Source organism: Penicillium soppii (assembly GCF_028829465.1).
Source record: "Penicillium soppii strain IBT 18220 chromosome Unknown utg000010l, whole genome shotgun sequence".
Taxonomy (NCBI): domain Eukaryota; kingdom Fungi; phylum Ascomycota; class Eurotiomycetes; order Eurotiales; family Aspergillaceae; genus Penicillium; species Penicillium soppii.
Window position 1 is genome coordinate 2,789,906 of NW_026643240.1, and position 22,675 is coordinate 2,812,580.

General features: G+C 47.6%; 6 protein-coding genes across 6 annotated transcripts; 2 read left to right on the top strand and 4 right to left on the bottom strand.

Annotated features, from left to right (window-relative positions):
• Positions 1-773: 773 nt before the first annotated feature.
• veA (sexual development activator VeA) lies at positions 774-2,522 on the bottom strand (the record flags this gene model as incomplete). Its single annotated transcript, XM_057247238.1, has 2 exons — positions 774-2,308; positions 2,375-2,522. 2 exons carry the CDS (start codon positions 2,520-2,522, stop codon positions 774-776), a joined length of 1,683 nt encoding a protein of 560 aa, XP_057092587.1.
• A 5,057-nt stretch (positions 2,523-7,579) lies between these two features.
• Positions 7,580-9,210, top strand: N7529_011713 (putative DNA repair protein (Rad57); the record flags this gene model as incomplete). Its single annotated transcript, XM_057247239.1, has 2 exons — positions 7,580-7,983; positions 8,052-9,210. The coding sequence occupies 2 exons, from the start codon at positions 7,580-7,582 to the stop codon at positions 9,208-9,210; spliced, it is 1,563 nt and encodes a 520-aa protein (XP_057092588.1).
• A 1,198-nt stretch (positions 9,211-10,408) lies between these two features.
• N7529_011714 (oleate delta-12 desaturase odeA) lies at positions 10,409-11,880 on the bottom strand (the record flags this gene model as incomplete). The annotated part of the gene is made up of 2 exons (XM_057247240.1): positions 10,409-10,824; positions 10,887-11,880. The coding sequence occupies 2 exons, from the start codon at positions 11,878-11,880 to the stop codon at positions 10,409-10,411; spliced, it is 1,410 nt and encodes a 469-aa protein (XP_057092589.1).
• Positions 11,881-13,766: 1,886 nt separating this feature from the next.
• On the bottom strand, positions 13,767-18,224 carry N7529_011715 (putative TMEM1 family protein; the record flags this gene model as incomplete). The annotated part of the gene is made up of 4 exons (XM_057247241.1): positions 13,767-14,393; positions 14,467-15,543; positions 15,597-18,136; positions 18,188-18,224. 4 exons carry the CDS (start codon positions 18,222-18,224, stop codon positions 13,767-13,769), a joined length of 4,281 nt encoding a protein of 1,426 aa, XP_057092590.1.
• Positions 18,225-18,590: 366 nt separating this feature from the next.
• Positions 18,591-19,945, bottom strand: N7529_011716 (wax synthase family protein; the record flags this gene model as incomplete). The annotated part of the gene is made up of 2 exons (XM_057247242.1): positions 18,591-19,101; positions 19,170-19,945. The coding sequence occupies 2 exons, from the start codon at positions 19,943-19,945 to the stop codon at positions 18,591-18,593; spliced, it is 1,287 nt and encodes a 428-aa protein (XP_057092591.1).
• A 1,270-nt stretch (positions 19,946-21,215) lies between these two features.
• On the top strand, positions 21,216-22,559 carry N7529_011717 (aspartate aminotransferase family protein; the record flags this gene model as incomplete). Its single annotated transcript, XM_057247243.1, has 2 exons — positions 21,216-21,403; positions 21,455-22,559. 2 exons carry the CDS (start codon positions 21,216-21,218, stop codon positions 22,557-22,559), a joined length of 1,293 nt encoding a protein of 430 aa, XP_057092592.1.
• Between the last annotated feature and the right edge of the window lie 116 nt (positions 22,560-22,675).

Below are 22,675 nucleotides of genomic sequence, written 5' to 3' on the forward strand. Positions count from 1 at the left end.
ATTTGATTGAAAAATGCTAGGTATCAAGGAGATGCTATAACGCCAGTGTAAAGAGTAGATTAAGCAGGCCTTTGGAGGGATGTAAAGCAAGGGAACTCGATGTCACAACATCTCCAATGCAGTGCCATGAGACCAGCCCGTGTGCGTTCGGAAAGTGTAAGAGGAATTGTCGCTTAAACTGAAAAACAATACAGACAATGCTGTCGCTCATTTGACCATCCGGAGAACATAAACATAGAGCACAAAAATGGGAAACAAAGGCATGGGATCGTAAGCACCTTTGTTCACTGCCCCAGTTGACTTCGAGATAGGGATAGATTTTTTTTCCCATTCCAACATATAGCCGATGTTGGAATGAAAGGAGCACAGTGCCCTTGCTCTTGGCAAGAGACTAGGGAATTGAGGGTGATCAAGGTCCCGGGTATGAGTACGAAAGATGTTGGGGAGGTCCAAAACACACAAAGCCAAAGCCCCTACAGAACTCCCGATGTTGACTGAAAAACTTCGACAATAAAGTAATCGAACATGAAAGCGCAAGAAACCTGTTCCTGAGAAGAAACGACCTGCCCCATGGAGAAATCTAACGCTCGAAGTGCAGCAATGGAGGATGAGAGGGAGAAGGGAAATCATGTACAGAAAAATGCAATTAGGTACCAAGTCAGGAATCCAGTCCAATGGCTGGTTCAAGACCTGACGGTCATCAGCAAGCTGAGGGCGATTGTTGCGTACTCATCGGCTGAATGAGAAGATGTTTGAATTTATGTTGGCTTTTATCAAGTCAACGGAGGGGCTTTCATGACCGTTTTGCCGTTGGCACGTTTGTAGGCCATCTCTATGCCCAGTTCAGCCATGAGTGCAGATCGACTTTCTCCCGAGAAATCTCGATAGGCCGGCGGGTGGGGATCAGCATCTGGGCGCATGCCGTTCTGCATTGAGCGATCATCGAGACCAAAAGTATCTTCATGAGACCGCTTGCCATATGTCGGTCCTGTGTGATACAACATACGCTTTCCTGCAACGCTGTCGTAGCCGATGGGACCAGGAGAAGAACATTCCACGGAAGGAACTATCTGGTTGGCATATTCGGTTGGCGTCGCCTCGAGGGGCGGCGCTATAGGCTGAGCCATAATCGGGGTTTGAGATCGCGGTGTTTGAATGTGGGGTATAGGCCCATAATGATGTGGCTCGGCCATGCGAGGATCCATATATGGTTGTGGTTTCGGTGGATCCATGCGGTAAGAATTGATAGGCTTGGGGTAACCACCACGATCGGCTGGAATTTGAGGCGCCATAGGATACCCAAAAGGTGTTCCTTCATACTCTGAAGTATTGGATGAGTGGCGTATTTGCGCATATCCGGATTGTGGAGAGTATATGCCTTGAGTGGCAAGTGGAGGGGGTGTGGGAGGCATGTGAGGAGCTGGATAATGCGATGGTGTCGAGCCGAATGATAGGTGTGATTGATATGAAGGTGTCTGAGAGTGAGAGATGGGAGCAGGTGGCATAGGTCGCTGGTATGGTTGCGGGGGGCACTGGAATCCATAGTCGGGTGCAGATGGTCGTCGATCTTGTTGTACAAACCCGTAAGGCGACTCGACATTGCTTCCATTGCTGTTTGACCGCGGTCGCTCCATCGAATTTGCATATCTGTCGGGTGTCGAAAATCGTTCTGATGTTCTCGCATATGCCGCTGCGCGTTCCTCATCAAACTCATAATCTTCCTCGCGCTTGTCGCCCCGACGTCTCATGCGAACATCGCGGCGGATTCGAACACGACATCCCTGCTCCGCAATTATCCGGCTCAAAGATGTGCTAGTCGCCAGACCAGGGAATTTCTTGGCACTGTAAACGGTAAAAGGTACCGACTTGACCTCAAGACGGAAGTGGAGGTATGTTTGAGGTGTGCCCGATTTGAGGTTGGAAAGATTGATTTGGTTGGGAAGAGGCAAAGTCGAGTCTTTATCAGCATCCTTGGCATCCTTGATCTCTTCATATAGGTGGAAGTTTAATCGGTATCGACCCTCGTGATGCACCGACAAATCGGGAAAGATAAAGTAGCCTGCTTGCGAAGGGCGATCCAGATATGCGACGCCAGCGACCGGCACACCAGTCAATACAGGGCACGACGGTGGTCCAGCCACCCGCCCATGGGCGATAGGGCGTGCAGTGTCGAGGGTTGCATAGAGGAAGAAATTGGCATTGTAGGCAAAGGTGATGTCCGTTTTTTGGGCGTCATTGGCCGGGTCGGATTCGAAAATACGTAGCTCAACGACAGGTGGAGGGTCAACAGGACGGCGATCGGCAGAAGCTATTTGGCAATGTCAGCACATATAACCATCCCAAGGTCACTCTTATTCAACTGCGTAAGACTCACACTTCGCTCCAGCACCACACGCTCTCGCTCGCTCTGGTTGTTGCATTACACTCAACTTGTAAGTAAGTTGTTTACCTTCCCGAGTGATCCTGTTGACCGAATGCTCGGTCTCATTATGAGGTGGCATGATGGGTGGCCTGCTCGCCATTTTTGAGGTTGATGCTATGCTGATTCACGGATATTCCACTGGGTGCAATATTGTTTCGGGCGCAATATTGATCCAGGCACCGAATCCGCTCAGTCGTGATTCCGACTCTTGTTTGCAAAGCGACGCGTTAGATGTTGAGTTGTGAAATCGGATGAATATCGAGAATTATGTCAATTGTTGTTTTTTTCCTTTTCGCAATACAGACTCCCTTTCCCCTTCCAGTGCGCTGTCCTAAACCCTGATACAAAATCGTAGGCGTTTGAATTAATCAAATGGCATGAAATAAAGGTGTGAGCCGATCGGCAGGGAAGGGAAGTCGAAATCTTGAAATCCGGAAGAGAGGAAGAAAGAGAGGATGAATATGGAGAGGGGGTGAAATGGTGACACTAGGCATGACCAGTTGGGTACGCCTCCCGATTATGGGCCCTCTCGGTATGACCGAAGTACCTGTTCGGTAGGGTCCACGGATATCTTCCAAATTACTATGGTTCTTTTCTCTGGCCATCTAATTTCCGATCCCAGGCCAAAGTCTTCAAATATTCATTTAAACCACCTGATTATATGCTGATAATCACACTCTGCCTACATATGTACATATATATCACGTATCTGTATTAAGGCAACCTTTGTATTGCGAATACGATCGCCAAAGGATTCCCTACATACATATGTATGTTCACTATACTATACTATGTTGGGTGTTAGTGGTCTTTTAGGGCTTTTTTTAATTTACAACTAATATTTACTGCTACCCTTTTGGGCCTTAGATCAATTACGTCTTAATATTTCGATCACCTTTGTGATCTTTTGTAGATCTATGATGTTTCTAGTTATAATATTCTCACCATTAATATTGTAAACATTGACCTGCATATCACAATCTTTCGTGTTACCCGATACATTCCTGGTATGGAGTTATCCCACGTTACCGGGCGCTACAATCCTAGGTTCCGGCAACCCAGTCCAACGGACCGGATTCTCTTTATTTTCCTTAAACTATATGCTTCCTATACTTCTTATACTTCTATATTTAATTATCTTCTAATTCAATGCTTCAACAATTTCAAAGCCATATGCATTCCAACTAGGGAAATAGTCAGAGAGAATACATGAGGAAGAGATCGAAAATGCTCATGCAGCCCTTAGGCCCAAATACCGCGTATCAGCAGTACCAAAGGCCTAGTCCCTTCAAAGTTCAAACAAAGAAAAAAAAACTTGGAAACTGTCTTGGTACTTTGCTACTTTTGAACTTGAATTATGCCGATTGGAAGGAAGAACCATAACAGCTGTACACTCTACCTACACATTGTACCGCATACATTGTCCCATCGTTCATGCAATATTCGAGATATTGATCTGCGGAGCTTTAAGTGTGTGGCTAAAAAGAAGCTCAACCCGTAGCCATGGGACCTCTTCCAAAAGACGGCCGCTTAGGCGTCATGTACATACAAAGTGATATCCGCTCCGTCGAGCCACCGGTCCCCTCTCACAGGGTGGCTTGGCTGGCTGAAACGGGCCAATTCCGGTATTTTAGTATGAACCATAGGGCCAAGTACGGCGACATGCAATATAGTAGTTATGCTATTTAGATATTACTGGTATTCTTATTGAACCGCCTTTCCCTGATAGCCCTTCAATCTCCACATCTCCTGTCAATATTATGTTAGTCAATACGGAGTGCTCCGTATATCTTAGTCTATTAACCTGCTTCAATGAGCACTTCTGATTTGTTATATTACAACTGCAATCCCGAACAAGTCTTTCTAGCTAAGTGATATTCTGCTCAGTGTTTCGCTCGTAGCAAAAGAAAATAGAACCCGGTGAGAAGCAAAAGGTCATCACAATTCGGGATCCTGCAGATTTAGCTACATTGCAGTATCTGACGAGAAATTCCAGACCGGGCGGAGTCCAACGGTCTTGATGTGCACTGTGGAGATGGACGCCATCTTTTTATGAGCAGTATGCACGTATCATACTTGTACATTTTGTATTTGTCTAACACAATTACGTACTTTACGGTACGTTGAAAGATCGAGAATCTGCTTTAGCACCGGGGAAGTCGGGCTATGACATACTAGGTACTGCATTAGCTCCAGTCGATCAGACCGACTTAAACTGCGTCTGTCTTATGATATCAAATCATTGATTAATAGCAATTTTGAAATGTTCATGTCGGTTTTAGATTCAAGTTACAGGTCTATGTACCTTTGGTCCAACAACTTTGCCAAATACTGTGGCATTCTTTCATAGTGCCGATGATTGTCTGCAGAAATTCTTGCTTTTTATAATTGCTTTTTCTTACTGTACTCCGTGTATAAAGGCCTACGCTCCTAGTCTAAGCTTTAGTCGATCCTTCTAAATCCACAACGCCATGTGGTGCAGGGACTGAAATCCTTCGGCTCAGTGCGAATCTAAAATTGTACTAGCAGTACAATAATGTATTACCATTATTTACCGAAGAGCACATGATTTTGTTTTCTTTGCATACTATGGAGACAGGAAAAAAAATATATCAATCAAAGGTTAAGGCAACTGAATTATCTTCACCATGCCGATCGACTATAATTCTTTTACAATACGACCAAATCTCGATGCCTACTTGGTAAATGTGTAATCACTTGCGGGTGATCCCCAGCCTTCTTGAAGATCACAAGGACTGCCACAATTTGACAAATTACAATATCGTAGAATTTAAAGGATTCACCATCTCATTAGCGCCTGGTAGGCTCTTGGCGATTTGAATTTTCAATGCTTTAATATACTCCGTACATTTGTACATTACATTTGTACATTATTATATTTGTGACCCTGGAAGTGTTCTCAAATATGTAGGGACTACCACAGTGGAGCTCTGGGAAACTACAACAATCATGGAAGAACCCTTAATGATCCCTCATCCCTAATTATGGCGGAGAATTGGCTGCATCTGGTAGGAGTCTGCTTCGCGGTACTTTGCAAGTGTGCCCTGTACGAACCTGTATTCGTGTCGGCTCCGGAAAACCCCTGTCGAATGGTATTGTTTAGCGCTTTGATCCCGTCTTTCGATCTGAACTAAAGGCCTGATCAGGAATAGGCGGCAGGAGGGTCTCGTCATGTGAGTGAGACTGCTAATCGAATCGCAAGGCGTAGCGCATAGACTTCTTTACTTTCCGCAATTGTTAGCCGAGGACTTTTTGAGATGTGATACGATCGCATTAGGCTGGAGGCTTTTGATCACCATCGCGGTAGTTAAGGGAACTTGAAATGACTTCAAAGTTGGATTTCGCTGATGCTATGTTATAAGAGCCGATGTTTTGCTTCTCGCACTCCGCACTGTTTGTATTATTTCGGCTTGGTCTCACCCCTGTTGCATTTTTTCCTTCTTTGCTACATTTACGTTGCACATTTGATCTTGGAAATTGAAATGGCCTTGACATTGATGTGCATGGCAGACACTCCCGCAGGTCTGCATATGTACCTACTAGTATATACTTTCACAATGATTCACCACCCAGAAATACGACACCCCATCCCCTGGGGACGACTCAATCGACTTTGTGAACGTTTACTATCTCAGATTTTATCTACATTCAAACAAAAATGACACATCAGTTCACCATTCCCCTCCCCCCTAGAATTCGGCCAGATGAACAGACCGCTAGTTAGTCCAATCCTTACGTTGCCACGTGGAAGAAGTATCAGAACCCACAAACCAGGCAAGGATTTTTAAAACAAGTGCCTCCTTAGTCGGACTAACGGAATTTGGGTCACTGTGACATCAGATGGTGTGTTGATCACGGTAAAGACATGATCTGTCGATTTTAGCTTCAATAGTGTGTTCAGAGGGGCAAGTCAAGATCTGCCCAAAGGACTAGAATATTACAATGCATCTAGGAATCGACGTTGTATTATTATTTTACAGGGTTTCAAGACCCCATGTTCTTTAAAAGGTTCCTCATGCCTGTCATTATTTACCCGGATGCATCAGCTTTGGTGAACTCGATCCAAGCCGCCTTTTTATCCACCTGCCCTATCCAGCACGCCAAAAGTACCGGCCTGTACAATCATTTAGGTCTAGTACTAGAGTACCAATACATGTAACAATTATGTTCTGGAATGATTCCACTCACAACGGTATGTTACTTGGTACTCAGGGCTCAACGATGACCAGGCTGCCCAGGGCTAGACTAGTCATGGATTGAAACCTCCGGTCAACCTTGAGACACATGGTTTTTCAAGGATACTAACCACATTGTCTCATTTATAGTAGCTATCTCCATTGTAAACATTCTTACGGGGTAGATCGCCTGGGATTCGGTGTTCTTATCCAAGTGTTTCGAAACATCTTTATCAGTATGGCTTTATTGCGAATCCTCATCAACTCGATACTATTTGCTTTGCACAATTCACCGCAATGTACGAGTCGAGTGGAGCATGCTACTTAGAAAAGAGTCGGAAAATCTTTGAGTATTCGAGTTAAGCATTCAGGCCCCCCTAGTTGCGTAAGAAATCCAATTACGATGACTATGAAATAACTGAATAGTAAAGCTGTAGGGTGGTAGCTATCTAGTTCTGCGTAGATGAGCTATTTGAGATTAAGGCATTCTGATATGTGTGTCCCTCCAGGTTCTCCCGAAGTCAGGGCTGAAGTAAGAATCCGATATCATGGGCTCTACTTTGTTATTCTCATGGCATATCTCATCCAGACACCTAGGTATCATATCGGTCGAGTTTCAACCCCCTTGCCATTGCAGCAAGATATATATAGATCAGTGTGTCCTCCACATTCTACACCCATCAATGTTTTGGGCTTGAACAGTACCTGAGACCATGGTTATTAGCTATCTCTATGAATTGTTTAATTCTTGAATAAATCCATCACCTACTTATGTGAAGTTCAAATACCCTTCTAACTACTATTATGCGTGTGATCACACGATTCATCTGATAGGGCGGCCGACTTCTGCCACCCTCACCGCTCGAGAAGTCAATGAATGGGGCCGAAGCAGCTCTATGATTGGTCGGTGGCCGACTTGTACAATGTAATCGCGATATTCAGGTGTTCTTCTCTCACTCTTATGGATCTTCTATCTGTTTTACCTGGCTTTTCAACGAATGGTTTCGTCCACATCATTCCGCCTCTTGAGCGGCGCAAAGTCACCACTGTCGATCTCATCACTCTCGACCCTCTCGAGATCGCAAAACGCGCGCGCGTGCCCCCCGCAGACGTCCGACGCCTCGCCAATTGTATAGTCGAGGCATTGCATGCAGACATTGGGTTCGAACGACCCAAGGCGAATGCAGAAGATTCCAATGAAGCACCTAGCTCTACCATCGGCCCTGATGCCGCCCTCAGTCTCGGGTCTGCAACGAAGCGCGCGCCTCTACAATGGAACACCATCAGCACTCTTGACCCCGCAATAGACGCCTTGCTGGGAGGCGGGATACCAACGGGGTATGTGACTGAGGTGACGGGCGAGAGGTATGCTGTCAGGCCCTGGATAAATAATATTATACGCGGGCCAACCTGACCTTTGCATCGGTGTTTAGTGGAAGCGGCAAGACTCAATTCCTCTTGAGTCTCTGCCTGGCCGTCCAGCTACCGAAACCCCAAGGACTACAGCGTCGCGCAATATACATATCGACAGAGCACCCCTTGTCAACGCCACGGCTCTCCCAGCTTCTGGAGTCACACCCTGTTCTGTCAAGCCTTTCTCAAGACCAAGCACCATCACTGGAAGCTATCCTCTCCATCAATGCTATGGATCTGGAAACGCAAGATCACATCTTAAACTTCCAGCTTCCAGTCGCCATTGAACGCTACGATATAGGCCTGGTTATCATCGATTCGATTACCTCAAACTATCGCGCTGAACACTCCAACCACATGACATCCCTCGCCAAGCGAGCCCGTCAACTCACCAAAACAGGCCGTCTTTTGCGCAACCTTGCCATGAAAGAAAATATCGCAATCGTGGTAGCAAACCAGGTATCCGACCGCTTTGAGCCTACAGGCGGTGTATCAATACCACGGCCACCGTTTCCGTCTAGACTGAGTCAAACGGCAGGCCATGGAAGCGGCGCTGTTTCTCCATATCCGATGTCTCGAACTGAGCAAATAGCTGCTGGGAATCGCCCGCCAGGTTCCTCCGCCCCACGATCCTCCCAGGCTATTTCATCGTCGCCATATCATGCGCCAAATGATAAAAACTTCGACGGCTCGTACTTAATCCCGGGTCCAACGCGCAGTCCCTTTTTAAAGCTGGCCTACCAAGAAAGGTTCTTTAACGGCTGGGGTGATGGTCCAAATCCAGAGAGCGGGTCTCTGAAAAATCCGGCCCTGGGATTCGTCTGGTCAACAAAACTAGCATGTCGAATTGCACTGAAAAAGGAGGTATCCCATTTAGCGAATGCGCCTGCAGATTGGGGCTATCCGCCCTCTCAAATAAGTGCAGATATCAATCGGGACGCAGACTCGATAGCTATGCCTGCACCTCCTCCCAAGAACGCCGTTCTTGGATCACAGAGTCAGTCGCTTGTTTCTAGTCCTGAATCTGTAACACGGCGGGTCATGAAGCTTGTGTACTGTGCGTGGACAGGAGGCTTGAAAAGCGCATCGAAGAAGACTCAACCTTCAAGCAGAAGGACTGACGAGGTTGAGTTTGAGATTTGGAAAGGCGGCTTGCGGAGTACGAGTTCCGCTGAATGATTGCATCCATGTAAGGTTATGTATAACCACAGTGTCCGTGAACGCGCACTAGGTTCCTCATGCTTGCAGTCTACATATACTACAATTCATCCGCTCTGTACATCTACGGATGCTAAGCATATACCATCTTCTGCCTATATATCTAGGTATATCATAAATCGAGCCTCAGTGCGTGGACGAGAATGGGACAGACTTGAGTTTGTGAAAATTGAGGTAATGCAATCCATTAGCAACCCCCCCCCCACTCCCCGGCCCCCGGGGCCGTAGCATCACTTTTGCATAATCGCGCAGCCATGCCCAAGTATCTTGGGCCTTGAACATAGTTATGTAGCCAAGTTCTGGACTCAAACGCCAATCAGTGAACGCCACCGGCATCTGCTGAAATAGCTTCCATTGAAGATCAAAGCGTTTGAACATGATGGTGATCATCTGATGTCTTATCTTACTACCATAATGGCTCATTTGGCCTTCGAGCAGACCTGGGCAGACGCCGAAGTCGCAAGGGACCTCGTGTCACCTAGAAACAGGTAAATCTATGATGGTGTGACGCACATTATGCTGCAGTGGAACACACACTGAATTTACTGTGAAGTACCACACCGAAGATGGAATAACTAGTTAGGAATTTCTTAACTTATTAGGACTTAGATCCCTGATACAAGTTGGAAAAAAAATCATTACTGCTCTAATATGCTTGATGTACTTGCTAACTCCAATGGACGATGGCACATCATTTGCTGTGCACACCATATGTATGCGAAAGGAAGAGACAATGAGAAACACGCTTCAAATTAATCACAGTGAGATGAGGCAGGTGAACATATCACATAAGACAATTCTCTATTATCGACAAAAACATCAACCCCTTCGCTCCATTTTTTCATTATCGTTCCAGCCTCTAGCCCACCGGTGTTCCGAATATATCCCGGCGTTCACTACAACCTCACTGAATGAGAAAGCAACGGTCTAGAGAAAGATGCATACCTCAACAGTGACATGAAGCCAAGGCGATAACACAAAGAAGCCCAGTGGGAAAAAGAAAAAAAAACCGTCAAATTTGATCTATGTCTTGCCAAATCCCAAAGAGAACACGATGTATCCGTATATCAGCGGAGCAGCAGGTAAAGATGATTGGAGAATTGTAGATCAAACATTATGCGAGAAAGCAAGCACATCACACAAGACAAACATCACTTGTCTATTGAGCCTTGGCAGCCATCTTGGAAGGTGGGATACCAATACCGTTGGTGTTGCGGAAGAACAGCACACCCTGGCTCTCACCAGTGGCACCCTCGGTGGGCTCAACCCAGTGGCAGGCACGAGCAGAGGTCCAGAGAGCCTTGAAGAAACCAGTCCAGCCGGTGTGGGCCTCAGTGCGGTAGTGGTCGCCCATCACACTCTTGATAGCGTCGGAGGCCTCATCGGCGTTATAGAAGGGAATGTTGCTGACATAGTGGTGCAGAACGTGGGTCTCAATGATGCCGTGGAAAATGTGGCGGCCAACGAAGCCAAAGTCACGGTCAATAGTGGCAGCGGCACCACGGGCAAAGTTCCACACTTCAGGCTGGTAGTGGGGAAGAGTGGGATCAGTGTGCTGGAGGAAAGTGATGGCAACTGAAAAAGGTTAGTAAGCCGAAACAATGAGATTCAGTGGGCATTGTGAATTGGAAACTTACCGAGCCAGTGGTTCACCCACAAGTAAGGGATACCGTACCAGACCAGCAGGTTGAGCCAGCCGAAGTTCTTGCCGACAAAGTACAGAGCGGTACCAGTGAGCAAAAGACCGAGATCAGACAGGGCAATAAGCTTAGCATCCTTGGCTTCGTAAAGGGGGCTGGCGGGGCTGAAGTGGTTGACACCACCGCCCCAGCCGTTGGCCTTACCCACACCGCGGCCCTCAGGCTGCTTGGTGTGGTTGTTGTGGCCGGTGACGTTGATGAGGAGGTACATGGGCCAGCCGAAGAGCTGCTGGGCCAAGAGGTTGGAGGCAGTGAGAATAGGGGTCTCCTCAAAGAGCTCGCCGAGCTCGTGCAGAGTCTTGCCGACGCGAGAAGCGTACTCGTCACGGGTCTTGGGGACGAAGACCATGTCACGGGCGAGGTTACCAGTGGCCTTGTGGTGCTTTCCGTGGGAGATCTTCCAGGAGAAGTAAGGAACGAGCAAGAGAGAGTGGCACACCCAGCCGACGGTATCATTCAGAACCTTTGAGGGAGAGAAGGCCTGGTGACCGCACTCGTGGGCCAGAACCCACACTCCGGTGCCAACGAGACCTTGCACGATGGTGTACAAGGTCCAGAGGGCCACACGAACAGGGAGCAAGGGCACAGTCTGAGGGGTGACATAGTTGTGGAAGAGGTAAAAGACCGAGGCCAGTATAGCCATGTCCCGGAAGACATAGTATAGACTGGTGGCAGCGGAGCGGTGGAAGCAGTGAGCGGGAATAGCATCGCGGATCTGCTTGATGGTATAGTCGGGGATCTTGAACTCGTTGCCATATGTGTCCAGCATCTTGCTGGCCTCCTGCTCCGAAGCCATGGAGGACAGTGATGTTGAGGAGGGGGATTGGCGCGGGCTATCAAAAGGTGACGCCGAGACAGAGCTCACGACAGAGGACTCTGTAGGGAGGTTGCGATTGAGCGCAACGCGCTTGGGGACTGCAGTAGACGACATCTTGATGGTATATCAGGGAGTCACTGTTGACTGTTCCCTTTGAATAGCTCTCGGAAGGCAAGAATGAATGAATCTGAGATTTGAGGTCAGTTCAGCTTTCTTCCACAAGTCACTCGTCGACCTCGGGATGCTCACTATTAGTTGAGTTTTTGGGGTTGCACGAGAGTCAAATCGTTTGATAAAACCAAGAGATCAAAGCAAGTACCCCGTTTTATCAATAAGCCAACGAGAGAGCAGGCAATTGACTTGACTGAAAGAAAGAAGAAAACGGAACAGCTTTAGAAAAAAAGAAAGGACAGGGAAAGGTACCAAAAAAAAGGGACCGGGGATTCCCAACCGGTAATTTGCATACCACCACGGTGTCCCCGCAGGGCAACTGAGCAATTTTACTATGGTAAAATTTCTGTATTGTATTTTGCAAATTTATAACGTCGATCGCCTCCCCCCTTCGCCTCTCTTAAAATTTTCGGTTTGAACTGCATGAACTCTTCTACAGCTGATCTTTGCCCTATTTTCCATTGTTTTTCAAAGTATGCTTCACTTTGACTGGTGAGATCTTGCAGCTCAGCAGCGCCATTTTCGCACCGTAAATTGTACATCCTTTTTGGTTCTATCCATGGATTATCGAACTGATTGTTCCCTCCCCCCACCAATACAATGTAGTTCTTCAGTGGCACCGCCTTCTCACCGGCTAATCCCGTTCGCCCCAACACTTCCCAATGCAAATTTCTCTTGGTGGAGTTGGTCAGACTGTCAGATGAAAATAGGGCTAGAATTTTTTGATCTTCACATGAGAATACGGTGAAGCCACATGTGGATAGATCGTAGCGATTTGCCTCGGGTCCTTATTACTGCGCTGCCATTGGCCTCGTGTCCGATGTAATGTACTGCAATGTTGTTGTATGGTGGCAATTGGTCTTTGCTTTTTTCCCCTTTTTTGTTTTCCATTTTCACTTTTTGGTTGCGCAATCGGATAACAGGAACCCGGTTCAGACCCAGCTCATACTCAGCCCCTCAGAGCATCAGCCCCTCCTGGCAAGCCCACGGGGTATGAATGCTCTAGGGCTTTGGTATGTGTAAGGAGCATGTGATTTTCCCCCTCGCCCAAATGTTGCCCACAAGAGAACAGTATCTCAATATTACACTTACAACGTATATATAGTAGATAGTTCAACTTCAATCAATAAACCAGATATAAATCAAATTAAAAATTGCAATACTCTGTATATATTTACTGTATAGTCATTGTCTTGTAGTAGTGAAGCGCTTGTTGGGCGGAGCCGGGTTTTGTTGGGGCCCCACTCCCCCCTTTTGAAATTGAAAAAAACGACAAACGTTAATTTTTTGTAAATTTCTTTAATTCCCTTATCACACCACTTTGCCACCTTAGATAAGATCTGATCTCTCAACTCCGGACATCCGGACTTATTCTCGACCCAAAAAGACGGCGAATGAATATCTTACATTGTAGGTGATTAAGGGCTTAGTATTAATCACCTACAGTCTAAAGAATGCTAGTGTCATATGAGACATGGGCTACTCCGCTCAATAAGGTACAATATTCTCCATTGTATAAGAAAGGTTGAGTTTAACTAAGAAACGCGCTAGTATCTATTGGGATATACTAGGCTATAATGGGTCGGGGAAAAGCGGGAATGACCCTGGTGACCCGAAGTTAACTCGAGTATACATTATGATTCTGGTTTACAACGTACTCCATACATTGCTGACATCGGCATTAACTAGTTATACGTTGCAGACATTCCAAATCCTCCAAAGAGAGCCACAAAAAGGATTGCAAAATAGACAAATTCATGAATCGTAGATCTACATACATACACTCACCAAGTCATAGTCATATAACTATACAAACAAATGGTACTAAATCAACGAGCTTCCTCCGCTCTCCGCTCAGAGTCGACTAACCACGACCCTCCACCGGCATGGCCACCAGCAGCACTAAGAGTAACGGTGGTCTTCCTCAGATCAGGAAGAACAAGGACCGTCTCACTGTGATTCCGGTAATCAACTTCACAAGGAATCGAGCGACGAGACGGTGCAGTAGAACCAGACTCGGCCGGTGAGGTCGGGAGCTGAGACCCGGATGGGAGGAAGGTGCGAATCTCCAGGCCGGGAAGGAGGAGGTGGCCTGGTTTCTGAGGGAGCAAAAGGACGGTGAAGCGGGCTGTTTCGCCGTCTTGCGCGAGGAAATTGCCTCGTCGACGACCACCTATTTGCCATAGGTCTGGGTTGGCGTGGATCTCATAAGAGCACTCTAGAGGCTGGTCGGCGTTTTCGCGCGTTGTTGGGGAGCACCAGCGTCGAGTGTGGCGGAGGCATAGCTCAGCGGTGATCATTTGGCCTACAGCAGCGTGGGTGGTGGACTCTGTGGGATTGGGTTGGAGCTGCAGCTCGGCAGTGTGCACGACCTGAATTTCGGGGACATCGACAGGGATGACAATGCGGCGGGACGGGATGGTAGGTTGTGCGGGAAGTTGGATGATGGTGTGGTTCTGGTATCGAGTGTAAGTATCATGTTGGGTTTCGTTTTCGTCATAGTGGACTGAGAACTGGGAAATTTCTTACCTTGTGCCACTCCTGGAGCCATTGTCGTACGTTATCGGCTGGTTCTTTCAGGGCGCCCAACAAATCTTCCCAGCGCACGGTCTGATAAGGGAGCATATTCACTTCCCGAATTAATCCGATAGCTTCCATGTCACTTGTGGATAGCTGTGCGCGGAAGCTGCTGACAATGTGCGAGGTGAGCAAGGCTGCGTATTGGCGGAAGGGACTTGAGTCAATGGAAGCAGCAAACTGCTTCTCGACTGCATCGAGGCATTCATCATCCACACATGTGAAGTCGACACTCAATTGTAGACTGCGTGGCGTTGATGCTGTTGTCTTGCCTTCATTGGGGCGTATTTTGTAGAGAAGAGACGCGGGCTGCTTAGGGAAGACATCAAGGGCTACAGGGCCAGTGACGTTGGATTGAACCTCGTACGCGTCAGAGCTGGGCAGGCTGCAGTTTGTGATACGGAGCGGGATCAGCATTGCAGGGCTGATCGTGAAACGTGAGAACAAGAGTTCATCCTTGAAGATGTCCTGCACATTGACTGATATAGGTAGCGTGGAAACAACACTGAAAGATGCCGATGAAGCAAATCGGCTATGCTCGGTCTCATATCCAATTTCTGCTCGTGCGGAGAGAGTCGAAAATGCCTCTTCCACCGTGTAGGGTATGCGCAGTCGCACAAACGATCGAGCAGCTAGATGAGCAAATTCAATGATACCAGATTCGTGGTTGGGATCAATCTCAAGCATGCCATCCACGACCTCTGTTTCTGCAAGGCGTAGCCGTAGGCCTGCGGTCGCTGGCCGGACACGAATAGTACCGCTCTTGATATCATTTCGTCCACTGTCAAGTTCTAACTCTAACGTCCGCATGGATTGGAGGTTAATCAAATGTGGTGACACAATCTTTGCTTGCAGGCCGTCTGCTGGAGGATAGCAATAAATATATGGCCGTTCATCAGTTTCTTCTGTCTCTTCTGTTTCCCGGAAGCCCACTGGAAGTGACGAGTCTTGGCCACTATTGAAGTTGAAGACGAGATTGCCTGCCCTCATCTCGATGCGATCAACAAAATATTTCCCTTGAAGTGTGGTCTACATGAAAGTCAGCTATCCGCAGTGAAGAATAGTATATCTTGAGTACTCACGGAGGAATCAATCAGAACCTGTGTCGACGACGACTTCACCACAAATTTGTCCGCGCTCTCGATCCAGTGCTCGGAATTCTGCGAACTGTTGGCGCTAACCAGCCGAAGCTTGAGGTTGTCAATCTCAATTTGCTTGCCCAAAAGGAACCGCAGAGAAAGCTCAACCTGGAATCCATCCTGATTGTCGTATAATCGAATAGCTGGGTTGACGTGAAGGTCGGCAAAGAAGTCCGTCAAAGAAGCTGGAATGTCTTTTTGAAGAGCACTAGACACTTTAAATAAGTTGCTGACATGCTCGTCTAAGATTTCCTGCTCGGTAGAGGGAATCGAGCTAGACACGGCCTTTTGTCTGACTGACAATTGCGCCTGCGCGTATGTTGCAAACTTTGAAAGTAGACGTATCATCATTCTAACGTAGTCCTCGTTGCGCCGAAGTTCCTTCAAGCACCGAGCATGTAATTCCAACAGGCTTCCTTCCAAGATCACCCAGTTCTTAGTGCCATAGAACGGGGCCATTCGGTGGAAATAGGAAGCTGCCGATTCATAGTCTCTCTGCCGGTATCGTAGGATGGCTATTTCGGCAAGGGCCTGTTCGGCAGAGTTGACGCGGTTGGCTGCCATATGATGGCGAATCAAACGATCTGTGAGATCTTCATACAAGAACAGGAAGGCATCCTTAGACTCTAATGCAGCCTTCAGGCCAGCAAGGTTGATGCCCACAAGCGATGACTTGGTTTTCTTAGAACCTGCTTGTGACGCTTTGGTGTGATCATCATCCAACGAGATCTCCGCTAAGCCACTCGCACCAGAACGATGCCCATCATCAAACAGAAGACCGAGATCGCTCCACTTTTCAGCCCAGCCTCTTCTTTGGCCAATCTCTTCCAAGGACCGTCTGGCGAGAAGAAGCAGCTCTGCTCTTCCAGAAGATAGTTGTTCTGAGCCAGTCTTCTGCGTAGGAGCTGGCAGAGGTTTGGGATGATCCATAGTTGAACGTCGCTGAAGCAGACCCACGCTATCTGAGATATCCTGAGTCACTGGTCGACCGGGACGAGAACTGGATACGAGGGAACTTGTGCGGCGAGGCACATCAGCGGCTCGGCCATCTGCTGCCACAGTAGCAGCGGCCTCACTTGATTGCGCAACAGCATGAAGAGATGATTCAGGGAGCATGAGGGTCGAAGTAAAAGTCTGGCTCAAGATTTGGAAGGCAGCCGAGAAAGCCCAAGTTGAGACTAGATTGTTGATAACATCTATCTTGCCATCATTTACTACTTCTGCCAGACCACATTCAAGATCATAACGAAGAGTACGTGCAGCGAGGCTGATGCATTCGGTTGCCCGTCCACAAATCTCAGACAGTAACATGAGATCTTCGGGTTTCTTGCTTGATTTCGCCGCTCCATCTGCTGCAGGCTCGCTACCAGCCAGTGATGGAGCTCTTGCGGCTCGGAGCAATAATGTCAATTGACGAGAGAAGATGTATGTGCGGAAATCAAATATGGAGATGTCGCTTGCCAGGATCATTTCCCGGTACGACATCTTGTTAGAATTGAATGGGAAGTCCTCCGGTTGAAGCTCCGAAAACAAAGCCGCATCGCTGTTGTCATCGGAAGCTCCTGCCTCCAAAGCCTTCTTGGCCATTTCAGCCCAATTCTTGCTAGTGATCAAGAGCGCTCCTCCATGCTGGTCACCGCTTCCATCGAGCTGATCTCGGATTGCTGCATCCAAGCCGACCGCAAGTTCGTCGTAGCTAGCCAGCGCATCCTCAAAAAGGCCGACGTTCTCGAAACCCCGAGCAAGACCTTCCTTGAGGATGAAGAATGTGCAAAAGTTCCACCCCGGCAGACTACGCTGGGAGTCTTTCTCTTTGATATCCTCTTCATACTGAGCCACACGCAAATCGAAAGATGCCAAAATGCCGTTCTTCATTTTATCAATCAAGTCCTCCAATTGCTCTGCCAAGTCAGGGGACTTGACTCCCTGCTTTGGGAGGCGCAATTGGGCTACACGATCCACAGCGGTTTTGGAAGTCCCGTTGAAGTCAGCCTTGACCTTCTCCAGCACCGTCGTTGAACCACGACCCCATTTCGAGGTAGGCGCGGGAGACCTCTCCGCAGCGTCGCCGTCCGGCACGACATGCAGGATAAGCCACTCGAACGCATCGTGCTTCTCCTGGTTGGTAGTCGCAGATTGTGAGCTTTGTGAAGATGAATTGGCCTTGATCCAATCACGGAGGTTCTTCCGTGCCGTCGTCTTGTATGTCTCGTTGTCGTCGCATCGGAGGAGGTAAACTTTCAGGTATGGGGTTTGCCGTAAACCAGGGATCTGGTGCCGACGGTGGGTGATAGTACCAGGGATAGCATCGCTGGAGGATTTTCGCTCGTTCGATTCCTGTGCAGGTGTGAAGCCGATGCGGAGCGATTCGATTGACCGTACGGGGCGGGTTGGCGATTTCCAGTGGAGGTTTTTTAGTGGGAGCTTTGCTTCTATCACAGGTTGAACAATCGAAAAAAGACTTGAAGGATCCGTGTATTCAACTATAATGGTCGGTCAGCGCAAGCTCCTGCTGTTTTAATTGTTTATCGTACCTGTTACATTGCTCGAAGCTGCCTGCGAAGGGTCCATGATTCCCGCGCACAATTCGGGAATTGAGCAATTGAATTCAAAGCATCCCACAGTTCAAATTGCATAGGAGCTTTCGCGCGGCGGGTTTTAAGGAGAAAGTCGCGGGGTGAGGTCGGAAACATGCTGTCAACTGCGGCCACGCACGGCCGTTGTCGTTCCTTTTCCTCTTTAGTGCACCGCCCTCGCCGCTTTTACATTGGGGTATACGCACATTTAGCACAATTTCTCAATCTTCAGGATCTCTTTGCTTTTCAGGATTACTATAAAATATGTATTTGCTTGTGACATATAAAGAGGCTGTTTATACTTTAATATACACAGGATATATTAAGACTTCTTTTGTAGAAACTACGTGTACTCCATATCTTAGACCTCAACCTCGAACACCTTTGCTAGCACAGCACCGCCGCCCAGAACCAGTACTGCCTGTACGGGCAATCCGATATGACTTGCCACAGAAAATGGAACCAGAGCCTGGTTTTGTGGCCTAACCACTTGTGGGTAAAAGAACCCAGTGGATGTGACCCCGAGCCATGCCATAGACCATGAGAAGCCAAGAACCCTTTGCCATAGCGGTTTAATGCCTTTTTGGCTTGAGGCCTCCGACTTTGAAACGTATCTCCAGCCGAATTTGATGCCGTCTTCAATCATGAGGCCCAGAGGGGCCGTGGCGAAAAACAACATGGCTCCAGATTCTCGTGCTGGAATTCCCTGCACAACATCGAGTACGACGTGCAGGCCACCAGAAAAGAAGAAAACAAAGAAGACATTTGTGTATCGTTGCACTAGAGATTTTGATGGCAGGCCTAAGAGGTCTTGAGTGATGAATCCACTCACAGTGGTCAGGGGCTGTTGTAGTAATTGGTGCCAAAATTTACTGGAATTGTCATTAGCATGGTTTTCCAGTGACCATATTCCAAAAATCAGCCTTTTGAATGAACTTACGCCCAAAAACCCCGTACTGTATCGGCATCAATTGCTCTTCCAAACAATGGAGGGCAATTCGCAGGGGAGTCGAGGCCAAGTCCTACGAGAATTATTGAGAATGTTCGGTGATGGAAGTCAATGAGAATCCGGCTGACCACAAACCCAGCCATGAGGTTCGATATGATGCGTTCAACCCACTGTTCGGTGGAGATATCCCATTGAGGCACTGGTGGCAATGTTCCGCTTTGCTCTAACGCCTGTTGCAACGCAAGGGTAGCAAAAACATCTAGGGTTAAATATTGCCAAATGACGATTAATATCTGGCGAATGAGAAATTGACGACGAGGAGGCTCTTTGGGGCCCCATCGTTTGTAATACCCTGGTTGTGGAGGGGCATTTTTTATTTGCCACGGGGTGTTGATCCCTCGAGGATCAGTAAAAAGACGAGTTGCGGAGTACAGTCGAGTCCCAAAGGTTTGGCAATCTCCTGATGGTAGATCGTCGCCATCTTTTGGATTGATCAACAGCAGATTTAGGCATTGGAAGATGATTGTCAAGAATAGTCGACCGCATTCACACCAGACATATCCTGGACCTAGCGCTGTGGCCACTGGTATAGCACGGTGGACAATGAAAATTGAGCATGGGATCGAAAAATATCGAAGAATTGACCCTTTAGGTGTTGCTATCAAGAGAATCGCAGGCATAAGGCAGTGGGCGACGTAGAGACCGAGGATTTGTAAAATATTTGAAAAGGTTGACGCTCCATTATTGGAAATATAGAAAACACCCATGGAGGTTGATACTGAGATAGCTTGGAATGCTCTTCAGGGCTGTTAAGGGGGTTGTTGATATTCTCAATGGCTTACGGGGGACGATAGAGACACCTACAGTTAAAATGTCACACCCCACAATTAACCTAGATTTTGACTGCTGAACAACTAGATGTATATATCTAGGTATTGCAGCATAACTACATATGAAGATATTACAGAAATATATACATACATTATCGATGTATAAATCAACAACAACTCAATCAAGACCATGGATATGAAGGATGAGGACATTCACATATTTTTCGCCACTATTCAGCATTTACTCACTACAGTCAAAGCCATACCTAGGTAGGGCTTCGAGACACAATATTTTAGGTGAACAGCGCACAATTGCTTAGGTTTGATTTATATCAATGAGAGTGAGGATATGTTCCACACACAGGTTTGCCTTTGTTTGACCATTTTAACTCTTTTTCCTGTTATACTCTTTCTATATTCTCCCCAATCCAGGTAACAAGCAAAATGTCTTCGCCTTTCTCACCCTCACCATCATCTAGTCCATCCTTGACTGAATCAATGTTAAATCCATCCTTGAATTCACCCCCCAGCCCATCCCCCAGCCCATTCCCCAGCCATCCCCCAGCCCATCCCCATCAAATCAACGCTCTATGCCACTTTCGGAACTGCCATTTGGTATTCTTGTGTCAATTTCGGAACACTTGACGAACCGAGACATCAAGACTCTGCGCTTGACTTGTAGAGCCCTCAGATTGGGTGCAACGCTTCTTTTCCCACGCGTCTTCTTCCAACCGCCTGGACGTTGAAGTACTGCGAGAAATTGTAGACCGTGAAGTTTTTCGTCATCAAGTCAGAGAAATCATCTGGGATGATGCTCGTTTTATTGCTCAACCAGAGGACGCCAGTGCAGCTTATCTAGACTGGAATGAGCAACAAATTTGTCCGAACTGGTTCTTCTTCGAATACTCGGACAATTTGCGATACTTGCAGAAAATAAAACGCAGACAGATGGGCCGACCTGATTTCAAGGAGCGCGCAACACAGATCAAGCACTTAATGAGTGCGGAGGATTGCTGGATTGAATATGGGCTGTTGCTCCAGGCACAACTATAATAGCAATTTGCTTATTAAGGAATGTCATGCCGAGAGGGGTATGTGTCCCCCCACCTACTCAAGGCTATATGTACGACCTCGGATTATGAAGTCAAGTTCAAGACATCACAAATAGTAGGAATTGATACAAGGAACTAGAATTTTGACTAAAAGAATGGAATTGGCTCTCCAAAATGCCGTGACTCGGTTTCAGGAGCTTCACCCTGAATCGCGACGACTGCATGAGCTGGCACTCGAAAGTTTGCCAGGAGGAAACACCCGTACACTGCTGCACACCGCTCCTTTCCCGGTGTTTATGCGCAAGGGCGAAGGCTCTCAACTGTGGGATGAGGATGGGAATAAGTACTGACTTCTACACCGACGTGAAAAATTCAGATCTAATACAGTTCGAAGATATTACGACCTAGTGGGCGAGCTATCTGCTGGGCTTTTTGGACATTCGCATCCGACATTGCAGAAGGTGCTTACTGATACCATCCAAAATGTAGGACTCAGTCTAGGAGCTACCAATGTTTATGAGCAGCAATATGCCTCGCTTCTGTGCAAGCGATTTGGACTCGAGCGCCTCAGATTTACCAACTCTGGAACGGAAGCAAACCTGCACTGCCTTGCTGCCGCTAGAAAATTTACAGGCCGACGCAAAGTCATGGTCTTTCGCGGTGCATACCACGGCAGCGTGCTGTCTTTTGGAGATGGCATCCCGGAAAACAACGTCGACCAGAACGATTGGGTGCTGGTCCAATACAACGATTCGAACGGCGTGCAGGAAGCTTTCGCTCAACATGATGATATTGCCGCGGTCATTTTGGAGGGGATTCAAGGCTCCGGCGGCTTTATTTCTGGGTCTACGGACTTCTTGCGAACCATTCGGGAACAGAGCGAGAAGGCTGGGGCGTTGATGATCCTGGATGAGGTGATGACATCCCGACTAGCACCCGGAGGACTGAAGGAAACGCTTGAAGTGAAGCCAGATCTTGTTACTCTGGGCAAATATTTAGGTGGAGGTTTGCCATTCGGGGCTTTTGGTGGGCGACAAGACATTATGGACGTGTTCAGTCCTCTCACACCAGGGGCTCTGGCACATTCCGGTACCTTCCAGAACAACACCTTAATGCTCCATGCTGGATATGCTGGGCTCTCTGAGGTGTATACACCCAAGGTTGTGCACGCATGCAATTCTCAAGGCGACGATTTGCGTCGACGCTTGCAGCAGATCTTTGCAGGGTCCAAGTTTTGTGTCACGGGCCAAGGTTCTCTCATGTACATTCATGCAACTGAAACAAGGCTTTTGCCGGAGCAGATCACTCGACGGGATGATGTTGGGGCGGTAGAGTCAACTGAACTCAAGAAGCTTTTCTGGCTGGAACTCGTGAATGCCGGATTTTGGGTGCAGATTCGTGGGGCGATCATCCTGAATATCGTTACACCTGCTTCGGCAATCGATGCATTTGTTGCAGCCGTTGAGGGATTTTGTAGCAGACACAGGGATTTGATTTAGAAATTATCGATATAGTCGAATATCATGGTGATAATACCAAAGAGAGAAGAAAGGACGTACCAGGCCAATCAAAAGTAATCATCACAATTCGATCTGAGGGATATTGCAATTAGACC